At 38.9% G+C, this 25389-nt stretch overlaps 1 protein-coding gene across 1 annotated transcript in view; it reads right to left on the bottom strand.

Annotated features, from left to right (window-relative positions):
• MPPED1 (metallophosphoesterase domain containing 1) overlaps positions 1-25389 on the bottom strand; it is a 101003-nt gene that overhangs the window by 57089 nt on the left and 18525 nt on the right. Inside the window, exon 3 of the mRNA XM_044450890.1 lies at positions 23551-23776. Within this exon, the coding sequence (XP_044306825.1) occupies positions 23551-23776 (226 nt within the window). The remainder of the gene's footprint in view (positions 1-23550; positions 23777-25389) is intronic.

The raw sequence follows: 25389 nt of genomic DNA, 5'->3' as shown, positions 1-25389 counted from the left end.
AGTCACGTTGTGTAAGATGAATTCAGGTCCCATTTCACTGCACAGAATTCTGTTCTGGAAGATTCATGTACAGCACAGAGGTTCCATGTTCCCATATCAATCAACTATTTTCCTTCCTTTTTCTAGACAATGTTAGATTTCATTTCATCCTTCAGTGATTTTCAGAAAAAGATATTTACATTTGGCCCATCCATAGATATGTGTAATAATTTTAGAAGTGGTAAAGAAGTCATGCCTTCACTAAAATTCTGAAGATGGTCTTTGACAGTAGCAAACCGAAAAAAAGCAGTGTACAGGTTCTGCAGTGGAAACTTTTTGGCAATACACATCCCAAAAATGAACTACTAAATCCATCTCTTTTTGATTCACTGTTCTCACAACTTCATCAAAACATATATTGAACAGTTGTCCCTGCTTCGATTGTTTCAGTAAAAGGTCAGAGAAGTATGGTGCCAAGACAAAAACTACAGTATACATAGCTTTTGTTTTCCCAAGATAAATTTGTTGGGTTATTTGGCTATCTGAGAACATTCACTCAAATAACTCTTTGATTTTGTTGCAATATTTAAATGACATCTTCTGCATACTCCACTATCATATCATATTTTTAAGTTACATAGGAAGCCATAGTGGTTTTTGTGGCAGGCAAGTCTTTTGCCATTTTCACCATCCTGAATGTGTTTTTCACTGGTTTTCTTATCCTTCTGGGTGCTTTTATTACTTGAAATTGTACACCAATAGGTTTTTGACTCAACTGAATTTCAAGTTCATCTGATACATGAATGTTCAAGTCCTTTTGCATGCAACTACACAACTCTAATACTCCTATTTCTTCATTCAAATTTTTGTGTTTGTTTTCAGCAACTGATGATAGCCAAGGATCAAAGACAGTATGAATTCTGACATCCAGCCATGGTATACTGAAAATTGTACTTATAAAAGCTATCTTCAAAATTTAGTTCCAAATGCAGGTTTCCACAGAAGCACTTGTCTGTCACCATGTTCTGGTACAATTGTTTGTCTGGCAAGCAGAAACTTGTTGCAGCTGTGATTTCAAAGGTCTCCAGAATGTGTAATTAGCCAATCAGCAGCAAGGAAGGAGGTGGAACTTGAATGTTTGCAGGCCATTCTACTAGCAAGCATTTGTGAGCATTGCATTGCATGGTATAGGGTGCAAAGTGTTTGAGCTCTGAAAATCAACAGCAACAATCTCTGCTTTTCATATAACTCTGCAGTACTTGTATAGGCATGAAGCAAAACTTCCATGAGCTTTCTATGATTCACATCACAAGCATGGCCTCAGCACATGGGTCTGTGTGCCAAGTTTTTAGTTACCTTTAAACCTTGCATGTGAGATAAGTATAATTCTGTTCAAATAGATAATTTTCAAGTTACCTGCATTTGGGTAAATGTCTTGTTCTGCATCTTGTGGTGGGTTCTCTTAACCCCAAACTGACTTGGAATGCCATCCTGAATATATGTCTTTGGGTCTCAGACAGTTTCTGAGTCCTATTTTTGCCTGTTCTTTTCATCCAATACCACTGTAAAAGCACACATTTTCCTCTTCCGTTTGTTCCAGCTGTAAAGGGTAGCGACTTAGATCACTAATACATTAGTGCAAAGTCTGAAGTCCATTATACATGGATATAAATGTCTTTCATCAACTTCTGGTTAAGAAACACACAGATTATACTGCTTTCCTGAACATCTTGGAAAGTTGGCTGATAGTCTAGTCTTGTTTATTTCTGTTCTATTTTTTTAAAAAAAAAGTTGTGCGAATTTCTAACAGTTATGCCAAGACAAAATTTTGTAATTATGTGAAAGCAGAGAATTCCACGCTAATCACATTTGATAATGACTCCAAGGCCCTGTTTTACCAACAACAACAACAACAACAATACTTTAAAATAGTGTTCATTATATTAACATAGATCTGTGTAGAAGTCTGATTTTAAAACCAATCTCATATTGTAAATAGTACTGTAGCACTTAGGCAGGACTGGACTTTACAGCTGGACAGAAGAAATAATGGCTGGCAACAACCAATCAACTACAATCTGCAGACCCCTGTTGAAGCATTCACATCTTCAAATCAAACAAAACTGATTCCAGCTTGTTTGAACACACAAATGACCCAGTCAGCTTCTCCATTATAAAATAATGCTTTCACTTGTAGTTTAAACTTTTATTTTATTTTTAATTTTTAAATTTTAATTTTTTAAAAATAATAAAACAAAATTTTATTCTGTTTTACTGCTAACCACCAGCCATTAAACATTTTCATATATGACCATATTATCCATCTATCTATCTATCTTTATACTGTTAATTTATATTGTTTTATTGAATTCTATTTATTTATGGTTTGTGACCTGCCCCGAGGCTTTGGCGAATGGGGCGGCATAGAAGTCCCCTAAATAAATAAAATAAATAAATAAATATGTGTATGCTGCCCAGTTGTGCCACAGCACCTCTGGGCAGCTCATAACACAAGCACATTATGGAATATGGATGCATCATTACAGTGCACTTGCATTCTGCTGCTTTACTCCGACTGCCTTAAGTGCACACTGTCCTCTTACAACAGCATCTCAAAAATGGATTACATGAGTACATCTTAATCTCTATTTCACTGACTTTTGACTAATTTCTCTGACCAATTTCTATTTCCCTAACTCTCCAAAAAGTGGCAAAACTTTATTTGAACCTAGGATTTCCCATCATGCACTCTGAGAAGCCTCAGTCCATCAGCTCCTTTATTTATTTATTTATTTATTTATTTATTTATTTATTTAAGGGGTTGTTGAAGAGAAGTTGAATAAGCTGGAAAAAATCAGTAAGTACTTCACAGATCACGACAGTTAGTTGCTTTTGGTCTGATGCGATTCAAATTACACAGGACAGATGAAAAGGGTTAGCAATGCTGTTAAATGAGCATATTGATAAGAACCCTTCAAAACATGTTTTTAAAAGAAATGTGTGTTAAACTTTTATTTGATGCACATCACTGGACATTGTCAGAGGAAGGCAGATGATTCTAACAATCCAAATGACTCTAAAACTATACTTCATATAAAATGGGAAGCAACATCCTTTGAATTAATTACTCATTATATTTCTCAGTGATAAAAATAATAATCGTAAGTAACAAAGCACAAAGAATTCATACTGGGGTGGGAGAGCCTGTAGAAAGATACTGAGTTACCACAGGTGATTGCTTGGGCCAACTGGAAATTCAGAACTGTTGTTTGTAAGGGTCTCTTAATATTGTTGGGATTTCTTAAGATTGCTTTTGTATTTCATTCATAAAGGTCCCTATCCTTCTCAGACAATGACCTGGTTTACATGACATGACAACCCACAATGGGTGATTGTGTCATCTGAACCTATATTACCACCCTGATAACCCACACAGCTGATTCTAGGGGTTGTTCAATGCACCAGAGAGAACTGTTTCAGTATGTTAGAGGGCTGACTCAGTAGCCACTCAACAAAACTGGCAAGACTGCCTGCTGCTCTTTGTGACCTCATCCTTGTTGCTGCAATAGTCCCTCTACCCATGTCTAAGCAGCACTTCTGACTGACTGTTCCTGGTTTGTCACTTTTTCCGGATACCAAAATCTGCAAATGTGTTTGGAGCCGGGGGTGGGTGGGGGGAATTTTAGAAGCATATGTGTGCTCTTATAGCTATCCCATATGAGTCATCCTGCCTGCTGAATTTACTTGTATGTTTCAGCTGCCAGAGAAGTCATGAAGTTACATGGAAATCTACAAGGTGAGTTTGCATACAGACATGTCTGGGCACACTTGCCAAGAATCAATTGCCAAATTATCAGTTGAAAAGTGCTAGAAAAGGAGAGAAAAATGATAAAGGTAGTTGCATTAAAAGAGTAATGTCCACTGAATTCAGTGGGGCTTACTCTCAAGTAACAGTAAGCTTTAATCCTTTGAACATTTAAGGGAGCAAGTCCCACTGAATATGCTGAATCTTACATCTTGGTAAACATGAAGAGATTGCATTGCATCTTTGAATCCCACCAACTGGTTTAATGGTTTAGGAGTGAATGCTTAGGGGTGCAATTCAGTTGAGCATTACATGTGATTTCCACTGAAATCAGTAAAATTTAAATATCCATATTGTGGATATTTCACTGGACTGTGAACAGAACACTGGATTGTGCTCTATGACTAAGGTCATAATAGATAAATCCTACTGAAGTAAATGATATTTATCCATGCATATACTATAGTGGGACTATACCCCAAGAATGGAGACCCTATTAATTTAGAACAATTGGTAGCAGAAGTTCTCAGTTTGTAGTATAAACACAAAACAACACCTTTAGCTTAAAAAAACAGATGTCCCTCATAAAATTAAACTTTTAATGAAATGAGGAAAAAAAAGTTAAAAATGCTTTGGGGGATAGCTTTTTCATTCTTGTGCTTTATGAACTGCTTGAAAATGGAGCAATTCCCTATAGTGAAATTATAGGTCTCTAATTCTGTAGTCCTTCAATTAAAAGACAGCTGAATGGAGTAAACGTCTTAACTCACTCTGAAAATTCAATTATTTTCTTTTAAGTAACTGAGAATGGAACTACATTATATTAACTATGCATGTAATAATTAAAATCCTCCAAAATAATTTAGATTGTGTCTATACTATTAGCATGTATTAGAATATCTTTTAAATTAAAATAAGGTTTTAAATCTTTCTGCTGAAGTAAGAAAAGCCATGCCATATCACATAAATAATCATCTGATGTACTTTTGAAATTTTCTTACACATAAAACCATCAGAACAAGTGAACAACCAAGCAATATTAACTGAATAGCCAATCAAAGTTTTGTTTGCCCTGGTATTTTTTCTGTCTGCTGTTCATTTGTGTCTGAAGTGGAGATACACTCTAAATCACATTCCATTATCAATGTTTGCATCATATTTTGAAGAAAATCATACACAAAACCAAGTAAATACATAATGTGTGGTTTATGTGCTTGGTATGGTTCAACTCACATGTTGACCATTTTCTTGATTACTACCCAAACTTTCCTTACCATTAATAGCTTTGCATTTTTCCCTGTAAATTTGTGGCATTGCAGCCAGGTATGCATTAACCCACCCCCACTAATCTGCTAGCAGATGTTAAAGACCAGGAGATTTTCAAAATTACTTCAGATTCCTAGAAAACAGTTGTCTTCTATCTCATATACACACCTGAAGTCCCAAGCATAAAGTTTGGAGAGGGCAAGAATGTATGCACATTTTTCTGTGCTGCATGAAAACTTAGGGTGGTTTAAATATATGTAATTGTCATCTGATGACTATAGCTTCAAGTGATAACTTCCAGGAGTGAATGGCCATCAGGGGTCTATTTCCCAAAAGAGCTTTCAGATCACTGGAGTTCACAGTGTTCAAGGCAATCATTTTATGCACTCAATTGCTAAGTATGAAGTGCAGAACATCTGTGGAAAAAGCTCTAACTAAAATAAAGAATGAGAACCATATTGGTACAAAACCGATAAGATACACCTCAACTAGTTTATTTTTCTCTTCCTTTTCCATTTCTAAAATTATTAATTATGAGATAAGACACCAATGATCTACATGATCTACAAACAGATGTACACAGAGTACACACAGTTTGTATTTTCTGTTTTATATTGTCCAAATAAGTACAAGGTGTGAAATTCTAGCAATCACAGTGAGAAGTTTATAAATGTACCATACCTAAATATATACTGTAACTTCGTAGTCTATATACTCAGTATGAATCAGGCTCATTTCAATCTAGCCTTTTCTTTGGAATTGTAATCCTTTGTCCTCTCACTTTTTACAGATAATCCATACCACACTTACCAAATCTCTGCATTTCACTTTTATCTATATTGTGTTTTCAGACCTAGTTAATGGTGATTTTTATGCTAAAATAAAATATAACTCTTGTAAACCACCCAGGGAGCTTGGGTATTGAAAAACGCACAAGTTAAATGAACGAATGGATGAATAAACATACAAACAAATGCAGTAACAATGGGGCCAGTTTTGTAGTTCTAAAGGCCCCTTCATGGATCACTGCCTTATTGTGGCGAAGGGGCTTATGTAGCTCAATGATATTATAAGCTATGCCATGCAGAGGCACCCAAGACCAACAGGTCATAGCAGAAAGCTCTGACAAAACGTGATCCACTGGAGAAGGGAATGGCAACCCACTCCATTACCCCTGCCATGAAAACCCCATGGACAGTACCAAAAAGCAAAAAGATATGACGCTGAAAGATGAGCCCCTCAGGTCGAAAGGTGTCCAATGTGCTACTGGGGAAGAGCAGAGGGCTAGTACTAGTAGCACCAGAGATCTTTTCAAGAAAATTGGAGATATGAAGGGAACATTTCATGCAAAGATGGGCATGATAAAGGACCAAAATGGCAGGGACCTAACAGAGGCAGAAGAGATTAAGAAGAAGGTTAGAAGAGATTAAGAAGAGATCACATTGCCAACATATGCTGGATCATGGAGAAAGTTAGTGAGTTCCAGAAAAACATCTACTTCTGCTTCATTGACTATGCTAAAGCCTTTGATTGTGTGGATCACAACAAATTGTGGCAAGTTCTTAAAGAGGTGGGAGTACCAGACCATCCTATTTGCCTCTTGAGAAACCTGTATGCAGGTCAAGAAGCAACAGTGAGAACTGGACACGGAACCACTGATTGGTTCAAAATTGAGAAAGGAGTCTGGCAAGGCTGTATACTGTCGCCCTGCCTATTTAACTTCTATGCAGAGCACATCATGAGAAAGGCAGGGCTAGTTGAATAGCAAGTTGGAATGAAGACTGCTGGGAGAAATATCAATAACCTCAGATATGCAGTGATACCACTCTAATGGCAGAAAGTGAAGAGGAACTAAAGAGCCTCTTGATGCGGGTGAAAGAGGAGAGTGCAAAAGTTGGCTTGAAACTCAACATCAAGAAAACAAAGATCATGGCATCCGGTCCTATCACTTACTGGCAAATAGATGGGGAGAAATGGAGGTAGTGACAGATTTTATTTTCCCGGGCTCCAAGATCACCGCAGATGGGGACTGCAGCCAAGAAATTAAAAGACGCTTGCTCTTGGGGAGGAAAGCTATGGCAAATCTAGGCAGCATATTAAAAAGCAGAGATATCACCCCGCCGACAAAAGTGCGTATTGTCAAGGCTATGGTTTTTCCAGTTGCAATGTATGGCTGTGAAAGCTGGACCATAACCATAAGGAAGGCTGAGTGCAGAAGAAATGAGGCCTTTGAATTGTGGTGCTGGTAAAGACTCCTGCGAGTCCCTTGGACTTACAAAGTGATTGAACCAGTCAGTCCTAGAGGAGATCAACCCTGACTGCTCTTTAGAAGTGGCTTATCTTTGTGAGCCGCCCCGAGGCTTCGGCGAATGGGGCAGTCCAGAATTTTCTAAATAAATAAATAAATAAATACTGAAGATCCTGAAGATGAAACTCAAATACTTTGGCCACCTAATGAGAAGGAAGGACTCACTGGAGAAGAGCCTAATGCTGGGAACAATGGATGGCAAAAGAAGAAGGGGATGGCAGAGAATGAGATGGCTAGATGGAGTCACTAAAGCAGTCGATGTGAGCTTAAGCGGACTCCAGGGGATGGTGGAGGACAGGAAGGCTTGGAGGAATGTTGTCCACAGGGTCACGATGGGTCGGACGCAACTTTGCAACTAATAACAAAAGTTCTAAAGGGCTACTGTGCCTTAAATGGATAGTTTCCTGTTTGCAACATCAGTCTATTTTTCTTGATGACTATTCACTTTAGCCAGGGAATCAGTGATGACTAGTTGCTTCTGTTTCCTGGGGGAAAAGGACTAAATTACTGCCATTCTTTCAGTATTACTTTTCCCTTTACTATGTATTTATTTATCTCATTTCTATACCACCCATAGCCAAACTTCTTTGGGCAGTTTACAGCATTCATACTGAAATAACAGTATTTGAAAATAATAAAAAAAACCAATATTGATTGGAAGTCGTATCCCTGCCAGCCCTGTGTAATGATAGCAATCTATTAGTAATTCCTCAGCTGCACTGAACAGAACAGAATAAAACTGCTGAAACTACAAGGAGGAAACTTTTGCTGATAACTTCTACTAAACAGGAGTCAATTTTAAAGAAACCTTGCTGAAAATTGAGATCTTGGGGAAAGGCACTGCTGAATAATATAGTGCCAGAGAAAATGCTGCATGTAACTTCTGCTTTAACTCCACTTCCAGCTAACATACAAATTGAAATACTTCTTTTATTGAGATTACCACCCCTAGAATGAGCTCTGCTTTTAATTTTTGAACTAATGTAAAATCTCACATTCAGGAAGAAATGTTCTGGGATGAAATCTCTTAGCTGCCAGGAAACCTTTTCAAACCTAAGAAAAAAGGGGGATCATCTGAAACTGTTCAGTGACTTGGTTTTCTAGGAGCAATCCAGAAACAAAATAGCAGAGTACATAGCAAAGTCCAAGAATACATGATAAGCACATCATTATTTCCTATGTGATATTTCTGAATTATCTGAGAGCCAATGTGATATAACGGTTAAAAGTGAAGGCCTAGAACTCAGGAGATCTGTGTTTTAGTTCCTGCTTGGTCTTGGAGCCAACTGAGTGACTTTGGGCTAGTCACAGTTTCTCAGCCCAACTTACCTCAAAGGGTTGTCGTTATGGGGATAAGACTAAGAGCAGGAGGAGGAGAATGATGTAAGCCGCCTTGAGTTCTTTAACAGAAAAGGATGAGATCTATATCTAATAAAGAAATATCACAACTGTCATACTCCTGTGATGTAAACTTTGCAAATATACATGTGGCAGCCATTGAGACTTCCTATAATAAACAGTACCATCTGCCCAAGTGATTGTTGTCAATTTCAAATTGTTTGCTCAAATTGTAATATCAAACTGTAAAGGAGGTCATATACTAGATGTTTGCAAAACAGGGGTAACATTAATTCACTACCATTAGCACAAGCTGAACACAGATTATTGTCCCATTCATAAAAGGTTAATTCAGTATTTTTGTAAATTGAAAGGTCTATAGCTCTCTGATCTAATATGCATTCCATTTCATTAACCTTCAATCACCCTAGTTGTGGAGGTGGGGGGCACCAGGTTTCCCTTCTTAGGAAACTATATGCTCTGAGGCATTGTCCTAACCTGTCCAGACAGCTTTCACTGTGGGGCAGTATAGAAATACTTCCAAGTCAGTTCAAAGATTCAGCTACAAGTCCTCAAGTGTACATGATGTGTGTGTAATCTGGAAAAGAAAGCATCCTGAAGCCTTCTTCAAAGCCTCCGTCCCTTCTAACAGGGCAAGGAACAGTGTACATTTGGGCATATTTGTTGATCTCCTAAACACCAGTTCTCTAGAAGGCAGAAAAAGCTTTGAAGAAAGCCTTCTGTTCTCATTAACAGCTGCCCCATGAGACTCTGAGAAATGGGTTTGTACCCAGTGTGCATTCAGTCATAGTTGCAGTAGAAGTTATTAGATGTCCCCTAAGTATGTGATAATTTTCCTTCCCTGCTTTGCAAGCAGTTTTCTAAAATTTCTAAAACTGGATCATGGTTTTTAAGCATGTTAATATGGGTAACTGCTGCACAAGAAGTACCATTGCTATGTGAGTAACTTTTGTAAGTTAGAAAAAACATAAATTCTAGTTTTGTTGCCATATTTTTGTTTCATTGTGGACATTCCAGTGCCCTATCATAGCACTGGTAAAATTTTGATTTCTCCATTGCTTTTTCATGAACAGCTGTTGCTTCCACACAGGGAGAAAATATTAAAAAGTTTTGTTGAAACTGTAAATTCAGAGTCTGTTTTAATAGTTTTGTGGCTGAAATCTCGGGATTCTTTCTCTCTTTCATATATGACTATGAAGATAAAACAAGAATGACCCACCTCTGATTCATTTGAAGCCACTATTATCTCTCTGAGGTAGGGAGATATCCCTAGAAAACAAGGAGTGAATCTAGGATTTAAGTGTACTTGTGATTGGGCAGCAGCAAGAAAACCCAGAAACAGAACAAAAGGTACTAATAAGAGTTTGTATTTTCAGGTTTCCTTTCATGAGAAAAAAATTGTGTGTAATTAGAAAGATTTTAAAAATTACCTGACCAATGAAAATAGAGTCCACTGTTATTACTCCCCATATTCCAGATTAGAGGAGGGGCTATGTTTAGAAGAGTTTTCCCTTTGACAGCCCCTCAGAATAAGTTGTGCTCACACTGAGGGGTGCCTGAAATAGTAGTGTAGGAGGAAGCTGAAATGCTTATTATTTCCCTTCTATGTAGGAAACTTTTTTAAAACTATTATTACATTTCAGTGATACTGAGTTAAAATTACCTTAGTGTGAATTTCTACCATTCTCACTAGAAGTTAAATCTTTGTATAGCGAATGATACATCTCTTGTCTCCCACATGTATTCATGTAACTAAATGTGCATGAATTCCATGCAACAGGCATTGCACACACTGCAGCTACTGAAGCATACATTGGATTGTGGGTAACATTCTTTGTCGGACAATAGTTTTTTCCTAGTATTCCTTTCACCAAAAGAATGCTACCTCCTGGAACCTGAAATGAAGGTCTTGAGACTTGACTATCTACGAGAGTATTGATCAGGAAATGAACACTGCATACAGTGAAAAGCCTTCGACCTGTAATGAGGCACACATGTGAATTCTGCACATGCACAGAGCCCTATTCAGTGATCTTTTACTACTGCATTAGAGCTTGGCCAGGAGCCCAACCCTCACCCAGCAGTCATAACCAAGGTAGCCTGGCTCTTGCCTTGCCACTCAGTTCAATCTCCACACCAAGCCATAACGGCAGCTGCAACAGGATAGAAAGGTGTTTTGTGAGGCTGCTCAGATAACCACTAAGGCTGACAGAAAGCAATTTATTTATTTTTTTTCTTTATTGTCCCTCTGCAGCCCAGTTCATTGGTGGGGTTAAATACCAGAGACATTTATTAAGGGTTTGGAACTCAGGAGATCTGCATTCTAGCTCCCACTCAGCCATGAAGCTCATGGGGTGACTTTGGGCCAGTCACTGACTTTCAAACTAACCTAACTCACTGGGTTGTTATGGGGATAAAATGGGGAGGATAAAGACCATGTAAGCTGTCTTGGATTTCACAAAAGACAGAGAAAAATAGGATATAAATATAATAGCTAAATGTAATAGATAGAGAAGGCTTCAGACCAGGCCCTGATATCTAGACAGTACTGGCAGACAAACATAGCTCCTCCGCAGAGGTCCACAACTGCCCTTTTCTGAAGGAAAACTGTATAGGCTATGGTAATTCTGGTAGATGCAGCCTCACTGAATCCAGGATGGACAGGTTAGTTAGCTCATATGAACAGTAAAGGAAACCTAGCATGACAAGTATTAAATGGAGACTTCCTTGGGGCCCTTATGAAGAAAGGCATCCTGAACTGCCTAAATTTCCCTGTCCTTCCAGTTAAAAGGCCAATACCTGAATGCCCAAGATATGGAGCAAATACTATAAAAGCTTTTTTTTTTTTTTTTTTACTTTTCTATCCTGCTCCATTCCCATAGGCTCTGGGCAGTTTACAAATGATGGAAGGAAAACAGAAGCTTGATGTCCTTATTAAAGTAATACTGCAACCATTTTAAGGTAGAAAGAAGTATCCAGTCTAAGGATAACTGTCTCCCTGTGCAGGAAAGGAATGATGGATCTTGCCAAAACATGCTGACTTCACTCCTCCTGGAGGATGTGATGATCAGCAGGAATGCGACCTTCCCAGAAGCTGAAGAGATCATGTGACAAGTTCTTTGAAAGGATGCTTTTGAAACTGTGCTTGGAAAGAGGCCCTAAGTCCTGTGTTATGCAATGTGGGAAACATCTTAACTGAAATCTGCATAAAACGTTTGTCAGGTTAAAAAGCACAAACAGTCGTCAACTAGAATGTGCAAGCCTGAAATGACACCTATTTTGGGGGGTGAAAAAACAATCCAGAACAGCAAAACATGGGCAGGTGTCTGCATCAGTTGCCAGTGCTATAATTAATTGCACAAATACTTGCTGTAATAACACTGGACAAGAGATCTGCTCCCACGTGAGGTGAGCCATACCATTGAGCTGAGGCTGAAGAAGTCCAGATGAAGGACTTTACCTCAGTCCTGTGAAAGATGGTTTGAGAATCAGACAGTTGACAGTGTTAGCCTGACAGATGCATCAGCACCCCAAACTATATCTGCTTAGGCCAGCAAAGGGTAGGTAGGGACATTCCACATGGTCCCAAGCAATCTTCACAACTGTCCAAATGCAAAGTTGAAGTGAAGTTATGCCAACACTGAAAATCTACGTGAGTATACATGGTCATAGGTGTTTCAGAGCAGAGTATAACTCCATCGGTAAAATACGATAAGCTGATTAGCCCCATTTTTTCAGGCTTTTTTTTTTTGCTTTATTTGTTCTTGTTGCTAAAATTGCAAATCTGCATGCAATTTAAGGCTTGCTTTGAAGACTTTTTTTGTTTTGGTATACATATGAATATAATAAACTGTCTAAAATATTTCTTGAGGGGTAACTAGTCTAACCATACTCTATGTTTCAAAGCAAATGGCACTGTTATGAAGATTTGGGAAGAAAAATTGAGCCTTCCAAAATGGAGATCCTAATAGCTATAAAACGGGTATAAAATGTCAGTCCATTACTTCTACAAAAATGAAAAGTGTATTCCATGCTGAAATTAATATTTTTGACAAGCTAATCATGTTTCCTTTTTTAAAAAATAGCTAAAGAACATGCCACATTTATCCTCCATTTACTGAACACCTGAAATAAAATATCTTCCCTAAGCTCCAAAGAATACTGCAGCCTCATCAAACTTAAGATGCCAACCTCCTGCCTTAAAATAAAAATGGGTATGATATGCTTCAATTTGAAATAGCAAGTAGAATGTATTATTCACACTCAGGATTTCCATTTACCTCAAAAACCATGTTAGCCTCAAATATTCATTATAATCCTCATCACTCAGATGGATGGTTAAAAATCACGGTTTTTCCTTCAACATGTAGCATGACATGGAATCAATGGTTCCTTTTTTCTTTAAAATCCAACTTTGGAAAACCTAGCACAGAATTTAAATATAAAAAGCCTTAGAAATGCATCTCCTCAAATATCTAATTAACCAATGTATGTACATTTTGAAATACAACTATGTTTGTCTTATTGTCATATTGTGATTATTCTTGCTGTTAACTTACGTGTATACCAGCTGAAGAAGGCAGAGCCAACATCAAATTGTAAGTAGTTTACTACCTTTATACTATTCTTGTTCCCATAAAATAGAAATGTCAAGTATATGATTAACAAGTCTTCCTCTACATATGAATGTGTTTATGACTATTAGTATGTATAAGTTGCTAGTAAAATCTCCCAAACAAGACACAGAAACAAAATTCTGGGGCTCATAAAAGGAGATAAACTTTTGAAGCTCCCACATTCTCCTACAGCTTTCTCCCTTTTCCCATTTGAAAAGGATCATAGGATCATAGAATCATAGAATAGTAGAGGTGGAAGGAGCCATGAAGGCCATCGGGTCCAACATCCTGTGGTTGCAGGCCACCAAGTGACACCATCCTACTCAGATGGCTGTCCAGTTTCTTTTGGAATGTCAGTCCAGCCTCTGTTCTTCTCTCCAGTCTGAATACAAGTTTGTCACCATCCCAAGTCACCACAATCTTGCATTTCCTGTTGTCCAAGCCTTTGTTGTCTTCTTCAAACTCCTCCCCAGTTTTGAACTGAACAAAATAGTTTCGGAAAGTGCTTGCTGTGCTGATAGCAAATGAGTCGCCATCCTGTTTTGTGACTTTCTGGGGTTTTAATGGGTTTGCTATCTTACGAGTTGCAAAGTCAATACCCAGGGCCATCATATACAGTGGTACCTTGGCTCACAAACTTAATCTATTCCAGGACTCTGGTGGTGACCCAAATTGGTCGTGAGCCAAGTCAAATTTCCCCATAAGGGTCAATGTAAATAAGGTTAATCCGTTCTGCAACTATATTTTTTACTCACAAAAAATTGAAGCAAAGTGACAAACAACAACAAAGATCGTGGCCATCTCCCCCCCTGCCAACAATCGTGCAGGGGGGTGGGGGGAGGCGGGCATGGGCACGTGGGGGTGAGGTGGGCCCAGGTGTGCACAGGGGAGGAGGGCATGAGCGTGGGAGCATGTGGGGGAGGCGGACGCAGGCATGCAGGGGGAGGCGGGCGTGTGGTGGGGAGGCAGGTGTGGGCACGCTCGGGCAGGGAACACAGGCACAATTGCGGCCATCTCCCCCCACCCTCCAGCACGGCCATGATCGCACCCACGCAGGGAAGGCAGGCACACTCGTGATCGTCACCCAATGCAGAGTTCGCGACCTGCAGCAAATTTTTTATGAAATTTCTGTTCGCGACCTGATTTGGTTGTGAACTGAGGCGTTCGTGAGCCGAGGTACCACTGTAGTTCTCAAAGTTGTTACTACTGGTCATGTTCCAGGTGCCATTAAAATCCACAAACATTGCTGAAAAGATCAGAAAGGAGGAATGAAGGAATAATGCAAAGGCAAAGAACTCACCTCTTGTAGTTTTTGAAATTTCCTTCCCTTTCTTTTGCTGGCAAGTAATTGGTGGCAGCAATTGCAAAAGTAGTGGTGGATATTACAAACTGGAATTGAAATGCAGTCAACTGATACAGTCACCACTTGATGAACGCAAGATAGTAAACACTGTGAAGATTCAAAGTGTTTTCATTGTGTCACAAAAGTTTAACAGAACTAGCACTTCTTGGTTGCACAAGTATTCACTGCCCCATCCCTGCCCCTGCCCCCAATCAAGTAGAAGCAGTTTTGGCAGGAATTACAGCCAAGAGTATTCCTGGATAAGTCTTTACCAGCTGTGTGCATCTTGATCCTGCAATGTTTGCTCATTTGTCCTGGAAAAAATGCTCCAGCTCTGTCAGGTTGGATGGCGACTACTGCTGAATAGCCAACTGTCAAGTCTTGCCAAAGATTCTCAGTCCGATTGAGGAATGGGCTTTGATCAGGCCATTCTAAGACATGAAGATCCTTATTTTTGAACTAGCCCAGTGCTACTGTAGTTCTGCATTTAGAATAATTGTCCTGCTGGAAGGTGAACTTCTGCTCCTTCTGCTTCTCTTGCAGACAGAAACACATTTTCCTCTAGAATTGCCCCCTATTTGGCAGCATCTTTCCTGCCCTTAATCCTTACCAGTTTCTCAAGGGAAAGTATGTCCAAAGTTGATACCACCACCACTCTTCACCATGAGGATGGTGCTTTCACAGCAATAAGCACAGCATTTTGCAGCAAGGCCAAAAAGTGCAATTTTGCCATCAGAATGTTTTTCCACGTTTGCTGTGCTTCCCACATGCCTTTTTGCAAACTCCAAATTCAGTTGGATATAGGCATATTTCAGCAATGTCTTTCTCCTTGCCACTTTTCTGTAAAGTCCAGGTTTGTGGAACATCTGGGCAACAGGTGTCCCATGGATGGTTTAGCTATGTGGGCTCAGCCACAATCTCTCCATCTCCTTCAAAGTTGCTGCACTTGCCTCCTGGTTGCTCCTCTGACTAATGCTCTCCTTACCCTGTGAATTTTGGTAGGCAGCTTTGTCTAGGCAGAGTTGAGGTTGAACCAGATTCTTTCTGTTTTACAGTAATGGTTTTAACAGTGCTTTTAATAACCCAAACATGATTAGTGCATCTGCATAACTTTACCTTGGAGTATAACAGTTTTTATTGGTCATCATGATGCTGTTTGTTTACTGTATATAAGCTCTCCAACAAATTCTGGGGTCTTTCAGAAACAGATGTATTGAATAAGAGAACATGTGACACTACAATTGCCTACAGATGGAGTCCATTCAACTATTGCAGTTTGAGACTTCTGGAAGCAGTGAGGTGCACCACAGAACAAATTCTTATGCAATCAACAAGTGTCAGCTTATTTTTGTTTATTTAACTTTTGTACCACAACAAAAAGTATTTTGAATTTTCACTATCCATCTAATCAAATGTTGAATTTGTTATTGTTTGTATGTTTTGTGACATATATATATAAACTTCTATATATGTGTGACGTTCACATGTGTATGTATACACATGCACACTTTCTTTCTGTGTGAAGACCAGTTAGAAAAGGAATGATTTCACATACCCACTGTTCTGTTCAGCAGAAGAGGAATATGGAAGTAAGCTGAGTTCCCTGTTTACCAGGAAGCTAAGATTTGTGTGACCATACAAGCCAACAGCAATGGAAGGAAAGGCTTGTGAACAATGGCCTGTTGTGCTATGATGTACTTGATAAGAGTAGAAAGTAAGGAGCAGACTCACCTTAGTGAACTGTCTCTCCTTTGTTCTCCCACCAGTTCAGCCTTAGGTCCCTAAGAGCAGCCCCCTGCCACCCCCGGCATGACTTCATCACTACAATCACTGACTGCCCAACCCACTCGCTCCTGTTAACAAGATACGTTATGGTGGCAGAAATAGTTGCCAGTTAATGGGGCTGGGAAGGATTTTGAACTGTATACCTATTGGCCAAAATTATGCAATGTCTTCCCCATTGCAAATGGGGGAGTATTCTCATTCTGGAATGAGGAGGTGATTAATTATGTTGAAAATAAATTGATCAGGCAATGTAAATTCTTTGTGTATACAACAGTTTATAACATTTGCCACAGCTATGTAAGAGTGACAGGCAATGAGCGGGAACCTTTAGTAAGGAAAAGCAAGATTGGGCTCCCACCTCTCCCAGTTGGGGATTCCCATAAGGGAACTTGGGAAACAGCACCAAGACCAGCCCAGCATGGATGCTGCAAACTGGTAATGTCTCCAGTAGGAGAAAGGAATTCACATCAGCAGTTTATGCCATGGTATAAACCCCTGTCCCTGCCATCCACCACCAGCACTCTTGACATGTGAGTAAAGACAGGGGAATCAGACAGTAAGTAGACTGGCAAATGAAATCCTATGCCACCACCAAGCCTGCACAAGTGAAAGACAGTAAAGTTGAGGCCATTTTTTAATCCCAGCTAAGTCTATGTGCCTAGTTTTGTTCCCTTTGCTTTGCCACCTGAATCCAGCTAAGTGCTATCCATACAAATCCAGCTTCATCTATGTACCACTTCAAAACTGGTGATCTATATTATTCTCAGTATACTAATTGGACTATGTACATAGAGTGACAGCAGTTGGGCAGAGTAGGAACACATACACAAATATCTTCTAAATGGATTAGGCTGGTCATTGGTTTATTTGAACCTGACCTGTTCATCCTCTCTCTCATCAAATATTCATTCATTCATTCATTCCTTCATTCATTAAAAACTTTTCTAACCAGTCCACTACAGACGTCTCAGGACGGCATACAAGAAATGAGTAGAATAAAACAAACACCACACAAATAACTACTTCTGCTAATAAATGTTGAAGCAATCTCTCATCAATCTCATTATCAAGCTATACAATCATTAGGGCTTCCTCTTAAAGCCTTTTATTTGGTAAAAGACACAACATGGTTTCTGTTTGAGTTTTCTTGTATCAACCCACAACATTTTAAGTTTTACCTGTTGTGGTTTTATGTTGGTAAGTAACATCGTTTTCAAAAACAGTGATCAAAACACCCCTAGCCATTTATATGAAAATCCACCAAGAAGTTATCTGCTTTGCCTGCAAACACATCAAATATTTTCCTTCTTAATAAAATCAAAGTCTGTGTACCTGGTACTGTATCTACCTCTGAAAGGATGCAGCCAAACTAGGCGGCATTTAGAAATCCTCTCTCAAGCATTTTCCAAATGCCTTTGACTTCAGCCCCTGGTCAGGATGAATCATAGGCCTAGTGTAGAGGAAAATATTGTATACCGAGGAGATAGGTGGTGTAACACAATTGTCTTCTGATTCATACCTTGACTGGGCCTCACCTTTGGCGACTCTGTTGAGGCCACCCAGCAAGCTGCTTGCTAATTAGGATGGTACAGCATTGGAATGCAGAAAAGTAACAGCGGAGCTTATCACGGCGAGAGCCGGGAACAGCAGATGTGGCTAGTTAACTGTTTTGACGCTTAGATTTAAGGTAGAAAGAGAGAACAGCTGATAGAGGGAAGCCAGTTTATTTGGTATTGTATTTCCTTTTTCATGTTATTATATCTGTTTGCCTGTTTTAGAATAAAAATTTTTAGACTTTAATCCTCCTGTGTTGCTTCTGGATCCTAAAAGAACCTTTTGCCCCTGGCAAAACACCTAGTTAATTTATTTATTATTTTATTTATATGCTGCCTCATAGCCCAATGAGTGGCTTACAATAAAACAGGAAAAGAACAATAAAGTAATGGTTAAAAGCATAAAATCCAATTAAAACAATGCAAAACTAGCAAGCAGCAAAAAATATAACAAGGCACACAGTAACAGAAACTAAAAAACAGTGTTAAAACCAATAGGTCTAAAATATCAGACTGAAGAAAAATACCTTTACCTGGGGCTGGAAAACTAGCAGTGATGGCAGCAGGCACACTTCCTTGGGGAGGATGTTCCATAAATGAGGTACAATTACAGAGAAGAACCATGATGCTAGCCCCATTTTCCCTGCATCCCAAACTACTAAATATCCTTGATGAACCTATTTCTTTCTGACTCTGGCAGAGGCACCTATACACCGAGCAGAAGCTGGAAAGAGGAGGTGAATCTGCTCAGTTATTCAGGATGGTAGCTGCCACCAGAAGGAGTAAGGTCATGCTCAAATATATCTAACAAAAAGGTTTAATTGAAAATTTTGCTGAGGTGTAGCATTGCCAAAGACTTATTTTTATTGTAATTTATTGTTTTTTTCTTATGGATTGTTGTAAATTGCCCAGAGAGCTACAGGTAAGGAGTGATATAGAAATGAATGATAATACAATAGAGAGCCAGGGTGGTCCCATGATTAAAAGTGGACAGGGACTCAGAAGATCTGGTTTCAGTCCCCACTCAGCCATGGAGTCAGCTGGGTGACTTTGGGCCAGTCACAGACCCTCAGCCCAAGCTACCTCACAGGGTTGTTATTGTGAGGACAAAACTGAGAGGAGAAGAAGGAGACAGCCTGTAAGCAACCTTGAGCTACTTGAAAGATTAAAAAGTTGGGATATAAATATAATTAATGAATAAGAGTAGGAGTAGTAACAATAACAGTAAAATATATTCTTTACAGCTACTTTTGACAGTCCTTTATTTGCACCTCTGCTACAATTTCTTTCTGCACCTACCTGTGCTGCCAACTATGAAGATACCAAGGAAGTTAACAAAAATATTCTCAAAGGATAATTACTATGTTTACATTAGACTTACGAATTAGTAATAGGTGCCAAGTGGTAAGCTTGAAAACATTACTATTGGGAATGATATATGTTCTCTTCATAGTCTGAATGCCAATCTTAGTTTTGTATTGGTCACGTGTGTGTGTGTGTGTGTGTGTGTGTGTACGAGACAAAAAATTAATTTGGAACATGGAACTGAAACACAGCAGGTGGATATGCAAAAAATACAAAAACAATTTGGATATTTGAGATAAATGGTTGCTTTTCAAGTGCAATGTAGTTTTAAATTTAGATAAATGCACAACAATCAGCAGGTGGGGAAGATTAACACCCAGCACAAGCACAAGTTGGTGAATGCCAATTTTCATTTTTTAAAAACCCAATACATTTCACAGTTTATTCACACTGTTAGAATTCATACTGAGGTATGTGCATTAGGTCTGACAACTTGTTTCCTACATCTCAGGCTGATGTAAAAAACAGTAACTCAGAACAATAAATACTGAAGTTTAAAAAATAACAGGAAATGTTACAATGTCTTAAAGTGTATGTGCTCTTGCTCATGCGCTCTCTCTCTCTCTCTCTCTCTCTCTCTCTCTCTCTCTCTCTCTCTCTCACACACACACACACACACACACACACACACACAAATACCCTCACCTTGATTATTCATATTTAGCCCTTTATGTAGGCTACAGTAAATATAGTAAAGGAACAGCCATATTCTGTGACCTGTTTTTTTTTTAATCCTGATTTTGCTCAGAGGGGCACAGGAAGTTTGGCAAGGCACTAAAGAATACCCTGAAACCACTGGATCTTATTTCCAGTTACTAAAACTCTTGTCTGAGATGTCACCAGCCACTTCACCAATCCTTCCATCTGCTTGCTTGCTTGCTTGCTTGCTTGCTTGCTTGCTTGCTTGCTTGATTGATTGATTGATTGATTTATGCAGGCATTTATATGTCACCCCAATGGAGTCTCTGGGTGGCTTACAATATTTAAAAATACCAAGCACATTAAAAACAGTTAAAATAATCTGATACAATACAAACATTAAATAGTTAATACCACAGCAACAATAATTAGGTCAGTATTAAAACCACTGGGAGGACAACCAAGATGATGGTTAATATAAACATTAAAACTAACTGTTAAAAATATTGATTGAAACACCTAGAAAAGTGAGATGTTTTTCCCTGGCACTAGAAAGTGTTGGCACCAAGTGAATTTCTCTGGGGAGCTGATTCCATAAGTGTGTGTGGGGGGAGGGGGGCAGCCACCGAGAAGATACTTCTTCTATTTGCCACCCCTCTAACTTCTTTGAGGGTTGGCGCCTTTAGAAGGATGTCCTGCTCAGATCTTAGTGATCAGGCAGATATATACAGGAGAAGGGTCTTTAGGTAGCCAGGTCCTAAGATGTTTAGTTTTACATGTGAAAACAAGCACTTTGAATTGGGCCCAGGCTACAACTGGTAATCAATGATTATTGAAAAGAATTGGTGTAATATGGGCTGGCAAGGTGGTACTGGTTATCAAACGCATGGCTCAGTTCTGAACCAGCTGAATATGGTGGACCATCTGCAAAGGCTGCTTCATATAGAGTGCAATACAGAAATCTTACCTTGATGTTAAAAGTGCATCCATAACTGTAAGGAGGCTTTACCTGTCCAGGTAGGGGTAAAGTTAAATTTATCACAGCTGAAGGAAGGTGCTCCTGGTCACTGAGGCCATCTGAACTTTTAAAGATAGTCCTGGGTCCAGCAGCACCCCCAAGTTGCAAACCCTGTCTTTAGGAGGAGTGCAGCCCCATCCAGGACAGAGTAATGGCCATCCAACCTGTCAGACATATCACCCACCAACAGTACTTCTATCAAAAAAGCTGAATTCGGTATCCAGTAGCACATGCTATTCTTTTCGTTTTTGTACTTGTATGGAACAGTGGAATGCATGAAAGACACTATGGCCCTCTGTTAAATAAATAGAACCTGGATTTTTACTCAGTAAGTTACAACATACTGATGCACAAAAGGCACATTACACAGCATAACATTAAGTCACTTCAAGAATTTACCCTCAGGAAAATGAGCAGGTACAAAATTAAATATATTTAAAATATATTTTAGTGTGTTGAGTTTATACTGCCTATTTAGTATACTGAAAAACCGTATAGCTCAAACCTAACCAAGATAATGCAAACATTGGTTCAACTGAGCTCAATTACATTTCCAAGGTTATGATTATAGCCCAAATATATTTATAAATTTCTCTGTACTAACTTAATTGTGAAAAAATGTCATTTATATTGTTGTGAACCACTCAGGCTATTGAATAGCAAAAAGATATTACAAATATTCACATTACTGTATAAGCTTCTAATTGCTTCTGAAAATGCACAGGAATGCTACAATACAGCACAATTCATACTAGAGTTACTCTGGACAAGAGTGTCCTCCTGCACTATCAGAATGCAATTAAAAAAAATTACTAAATCATATTGCACATGGAGGGTCATTGGCACTCATCCATGCACCCAAGAGGACAGTGGACCCTGGTAACCACCAAAGGAGGCAGGAAGATGGAATGGCCTGTGAGGTAGATGGGCGTTCAGGTGCCACCACCATGGTCGCGTCTAATGGCCATATGGGAGCAGCTCCAAAGTTCATCCTGGAGCCGCCCCACCCATTTTTTCTGGGCCTGCTTCACTTGGCAGTGAGGGCAGGCTTCCAAATGGTGCTCTCCATTGAGACAGAAGAGGCACAGTGAGTGCCCATCTGTTGGAGGTACACAGCTCCCATAATGGATGCACTTCTGAAAAGGCACTTGAAGTGCCATTGGAAAAGAAGGAAGAAAATGGTAGCAGAGACAAGGGGATACTTGGAAAGAAAATGGCAATAGAAGGAGATTTTTTAAAGTTTTTTTATTTTAACTAGCGATAAAGCAGGGTTTTCAAAAAAGGAAAACGAGAGAACTAGTTAGAGAATGAGTTAAGAACCCAAAACACAATAGAGGCTGAAAAAAAAAAGCATAGGGAAAACACGAAAGATGCTAGGAAAGATTGTCCTGAGGCACCCACAATAAAGGTTGGAAGAGAACTGGGAAAATGGTGGGAGCACCTCCCCTATCTACCCCTGGTATATTTAGAAGGTGCCCCCACCAGAATGAGTCTAGCTTGGAAATCTTCCCACCAACATGCTCCACAAAGGTGCAGAGCCCATATGTGTGATGCAAAGAGACCATGAAGAAGAACATCCTGTTCTTGGTCAGCAGAGTGAGAGAGTAGATAATAGAGGTATTCCACATATGGTGCCTACATTCATCCAAGGGACAAGAAGTGTCATCCCATACTATAGTTCTTACTAGCTGAGAATCTTCCAATAAATTGCAGAGGTAATATTTTGTACATTACCTCTTTTGTACATCTTTTGTAATGTTACTTGAAGATGGAATGTGCTACATATGTCCTTCAAGAGGCCAGAGACAGATGCTCTGCTTTGGTTGAATCATAATTACTTGGAATGAAGACCACCTATTGGACCTGTATGTTAAGACAATATATTCAATGACCATCTTATTTACAGTTGATCTGGGTACCAAGATGCCTTGTTCTCTGGCTTGCATGTCATGAAAAGATGGTCAGAGTGCTTGAACATCTATGGACTCTTTATACAGATCTGTAGGGCTTGATGTTTACCTTCTCTTTGGATAGGAAGACATTCACCATCATCCTGAAATGGGGGTCGAAGACCTGAGGAGTTCAAATGGCCTAGTGCATCAGAAACTGCTCCCAGAGGGAAACCTGGGGAGATATGTCATGTCCTAACTGGTATGCCTTAGATGAGGGTGATTTTTCTTAACTTATGACTCTGGCTTGTTAGGGGGAGAGAGAAGTCAGAATTCTGGATTTGGAAGTCAAGCTACATAAACCAGGGTTTGTTTAGCTGTTTCTGTTAGCATGCTCATGGTAAGCCAGATTGTTCTGTTGTAATTAATGAAGGCCACTGCTTGATTGATCAGGGATGCTTTTTAAAGGAATAAAAGTTTTGATATTGAAATTAAACATGAAAGCCTTATTATAAAATATATGAAAGCTAACATATATATTTCCTTTTTTGCAATTAATGAAAACTTGAAAAGATGGATAGGAAACTCCTGTATTATTCAAAATTATTAAGGTTTTTAATGCTTACCAAGGGGAGCCATATATCCTGAAGCCCCTCACCGTCACTTCTGAATCTTGCAGGTATATGCAGTTTGTTAAGAGAGATTGTACATTTTCGTAGCTTTCCGGCTTCAGTTTGGATACTGAGGGGAAATAGTAGAAGTCCTGCTTGATTAAATCTGCCATGAACTCTTGGTCAAATGTCAGTTCATGGTTGCCTGCTATCACAATCTTGTATTCATATGGTAAACTGCCTAAAAGGGAGGGAGAAAACACAGTAAACCCATTTATTGTTTCACCTCTGATAAAAATGCTAAAATTAATGATGCATAGCAATCCAAATTAAACAGAAAAAGCAAAGATTGCCAGTTTGTTTAAGAATTTTTTAGGTTAACCCAAAGATAACAAAAATATATGAACTTTTGATCTCTTTCTTCATCAGGCAAGATGAAGAAGCAGGATGGTGAGGGAATTTTAGGGCAGGGAGGAAAAGGGGTAAATTGGACCCAAATTGGTTAGCTTTAGCAAGTACATGGAGGAGCATCTAAAATGATCTCCAGATTGGTTAATATAAAGACTGACTAGTGATGCACTAGTAAAGATGCACCATGGGAACACTTCTGAGTAAGAGCTGGATTTTGTATTTCCAAAATAATGGATTTGACATGTTTCCTTTCTTTCTCTTAGCAAGCCTAGGTCCAGTCTGTAACCACCATATTATATGCAGGGCCAAATCTGCATGTTTCAGACCTCTCTTCCTGCACTTCACTTTGGGACTCTGAACATACAGACACTATCTGTGCCTTCACCATCAATCATTTTTCCTTCATTTCTCCTGCCAACAAAACCATTTTTTAACATCTATTCTGATGAAGAAATCTGGAGATCAATTTTTATGATATTTTGGTTGGCCTATTAAAGGACAACCAGTCCTTACCCATCTTCTACCCAGGATAAAACATTTAGACAGAGGTGAACACACAGATACATACACCCAACAGTTCCTATTGAAATCACACATCTACCTTAATTTGTTTATACAGCATTCTGAATGATTAGCTAACAAATTCAGCTATAAAGTAATCTGGACCAATGCAACAGAACAGTCTTTCTTTTCTATTGTGTTCTCCACATTATGAATTTGTATTTAAGATAAAATTAAATTTATTTAAAGCAGTTTTTGAAGTTTATATTGTATTTTCATTTATCGTGTTGAAGTGCTTGGCAAAATATCAAACTTTGCACCCCCCCAAATCTTCCACAGATATGTAAAGATAAATTTAAATGGATCATATAGCTATAATGCTATAATACATCTAGGCATTCAGTTTTGGAACTGCAGATCTAGAATCCTACTGCCAAATGTAGCAGAAAACTGTATGCTAAACTTATGTTAACTATTTAATTTTCAATGTATCTTCCAGCTCACCTAAGCTATCCATCTACCAAACAAAATGCTGCAAGAACTAGTTACAGTTCTTGCTTCAGCTAATATATTATACAATGCTGCTGTCTAAGCAAGCTACTTAGGCAAATTACTCTAAACATATAGTCAGATTATAGTGTAGTCTATAAGCATTATTCTAGTTATGGGTCTGTCGGCTTTTCAGTTAAGAACTGATGCTTTTTGATGGGTTTGCAGGTCAGCATCTTTCCATTCTTTCCATGCTCACTCGCAACTGGCAAAGTTACATCACAGAAACTTTTTTTATGAATAAAATATTAGGTCATGAACTGGTAAATATTTATAATTGTACTGTTTAGTTGTACTTATACAGAGAGCTATATACATTAAGTGACACAAATTGTTCTCTCACATGGAGCTCCTCAACCAAGATATTTGTCAGTATTTGACATCCTTCTTTGG

The sequence above is a fragment of the Varanus komodoensis genome, unplaced genomic scaffold (genome assembly GCF_004798865.1).
Source record: "Varanus komodoensis strain SLA01 unplaced genomic scaffold, ASM479886v1 scaffold69, whole genome shotgun sequence".
Lineage (NCBI taxonomy): Eukaryota > Metazoa > Chordata > Lepidosauria > Squamata > Varanidae > Varanus > Varanus komodoensis.
The sequence above is the reverse complement of the archived record's forward strand: the minus strand, read 5'-3'. Positions and strand labels throughout refer to the sequence as shown.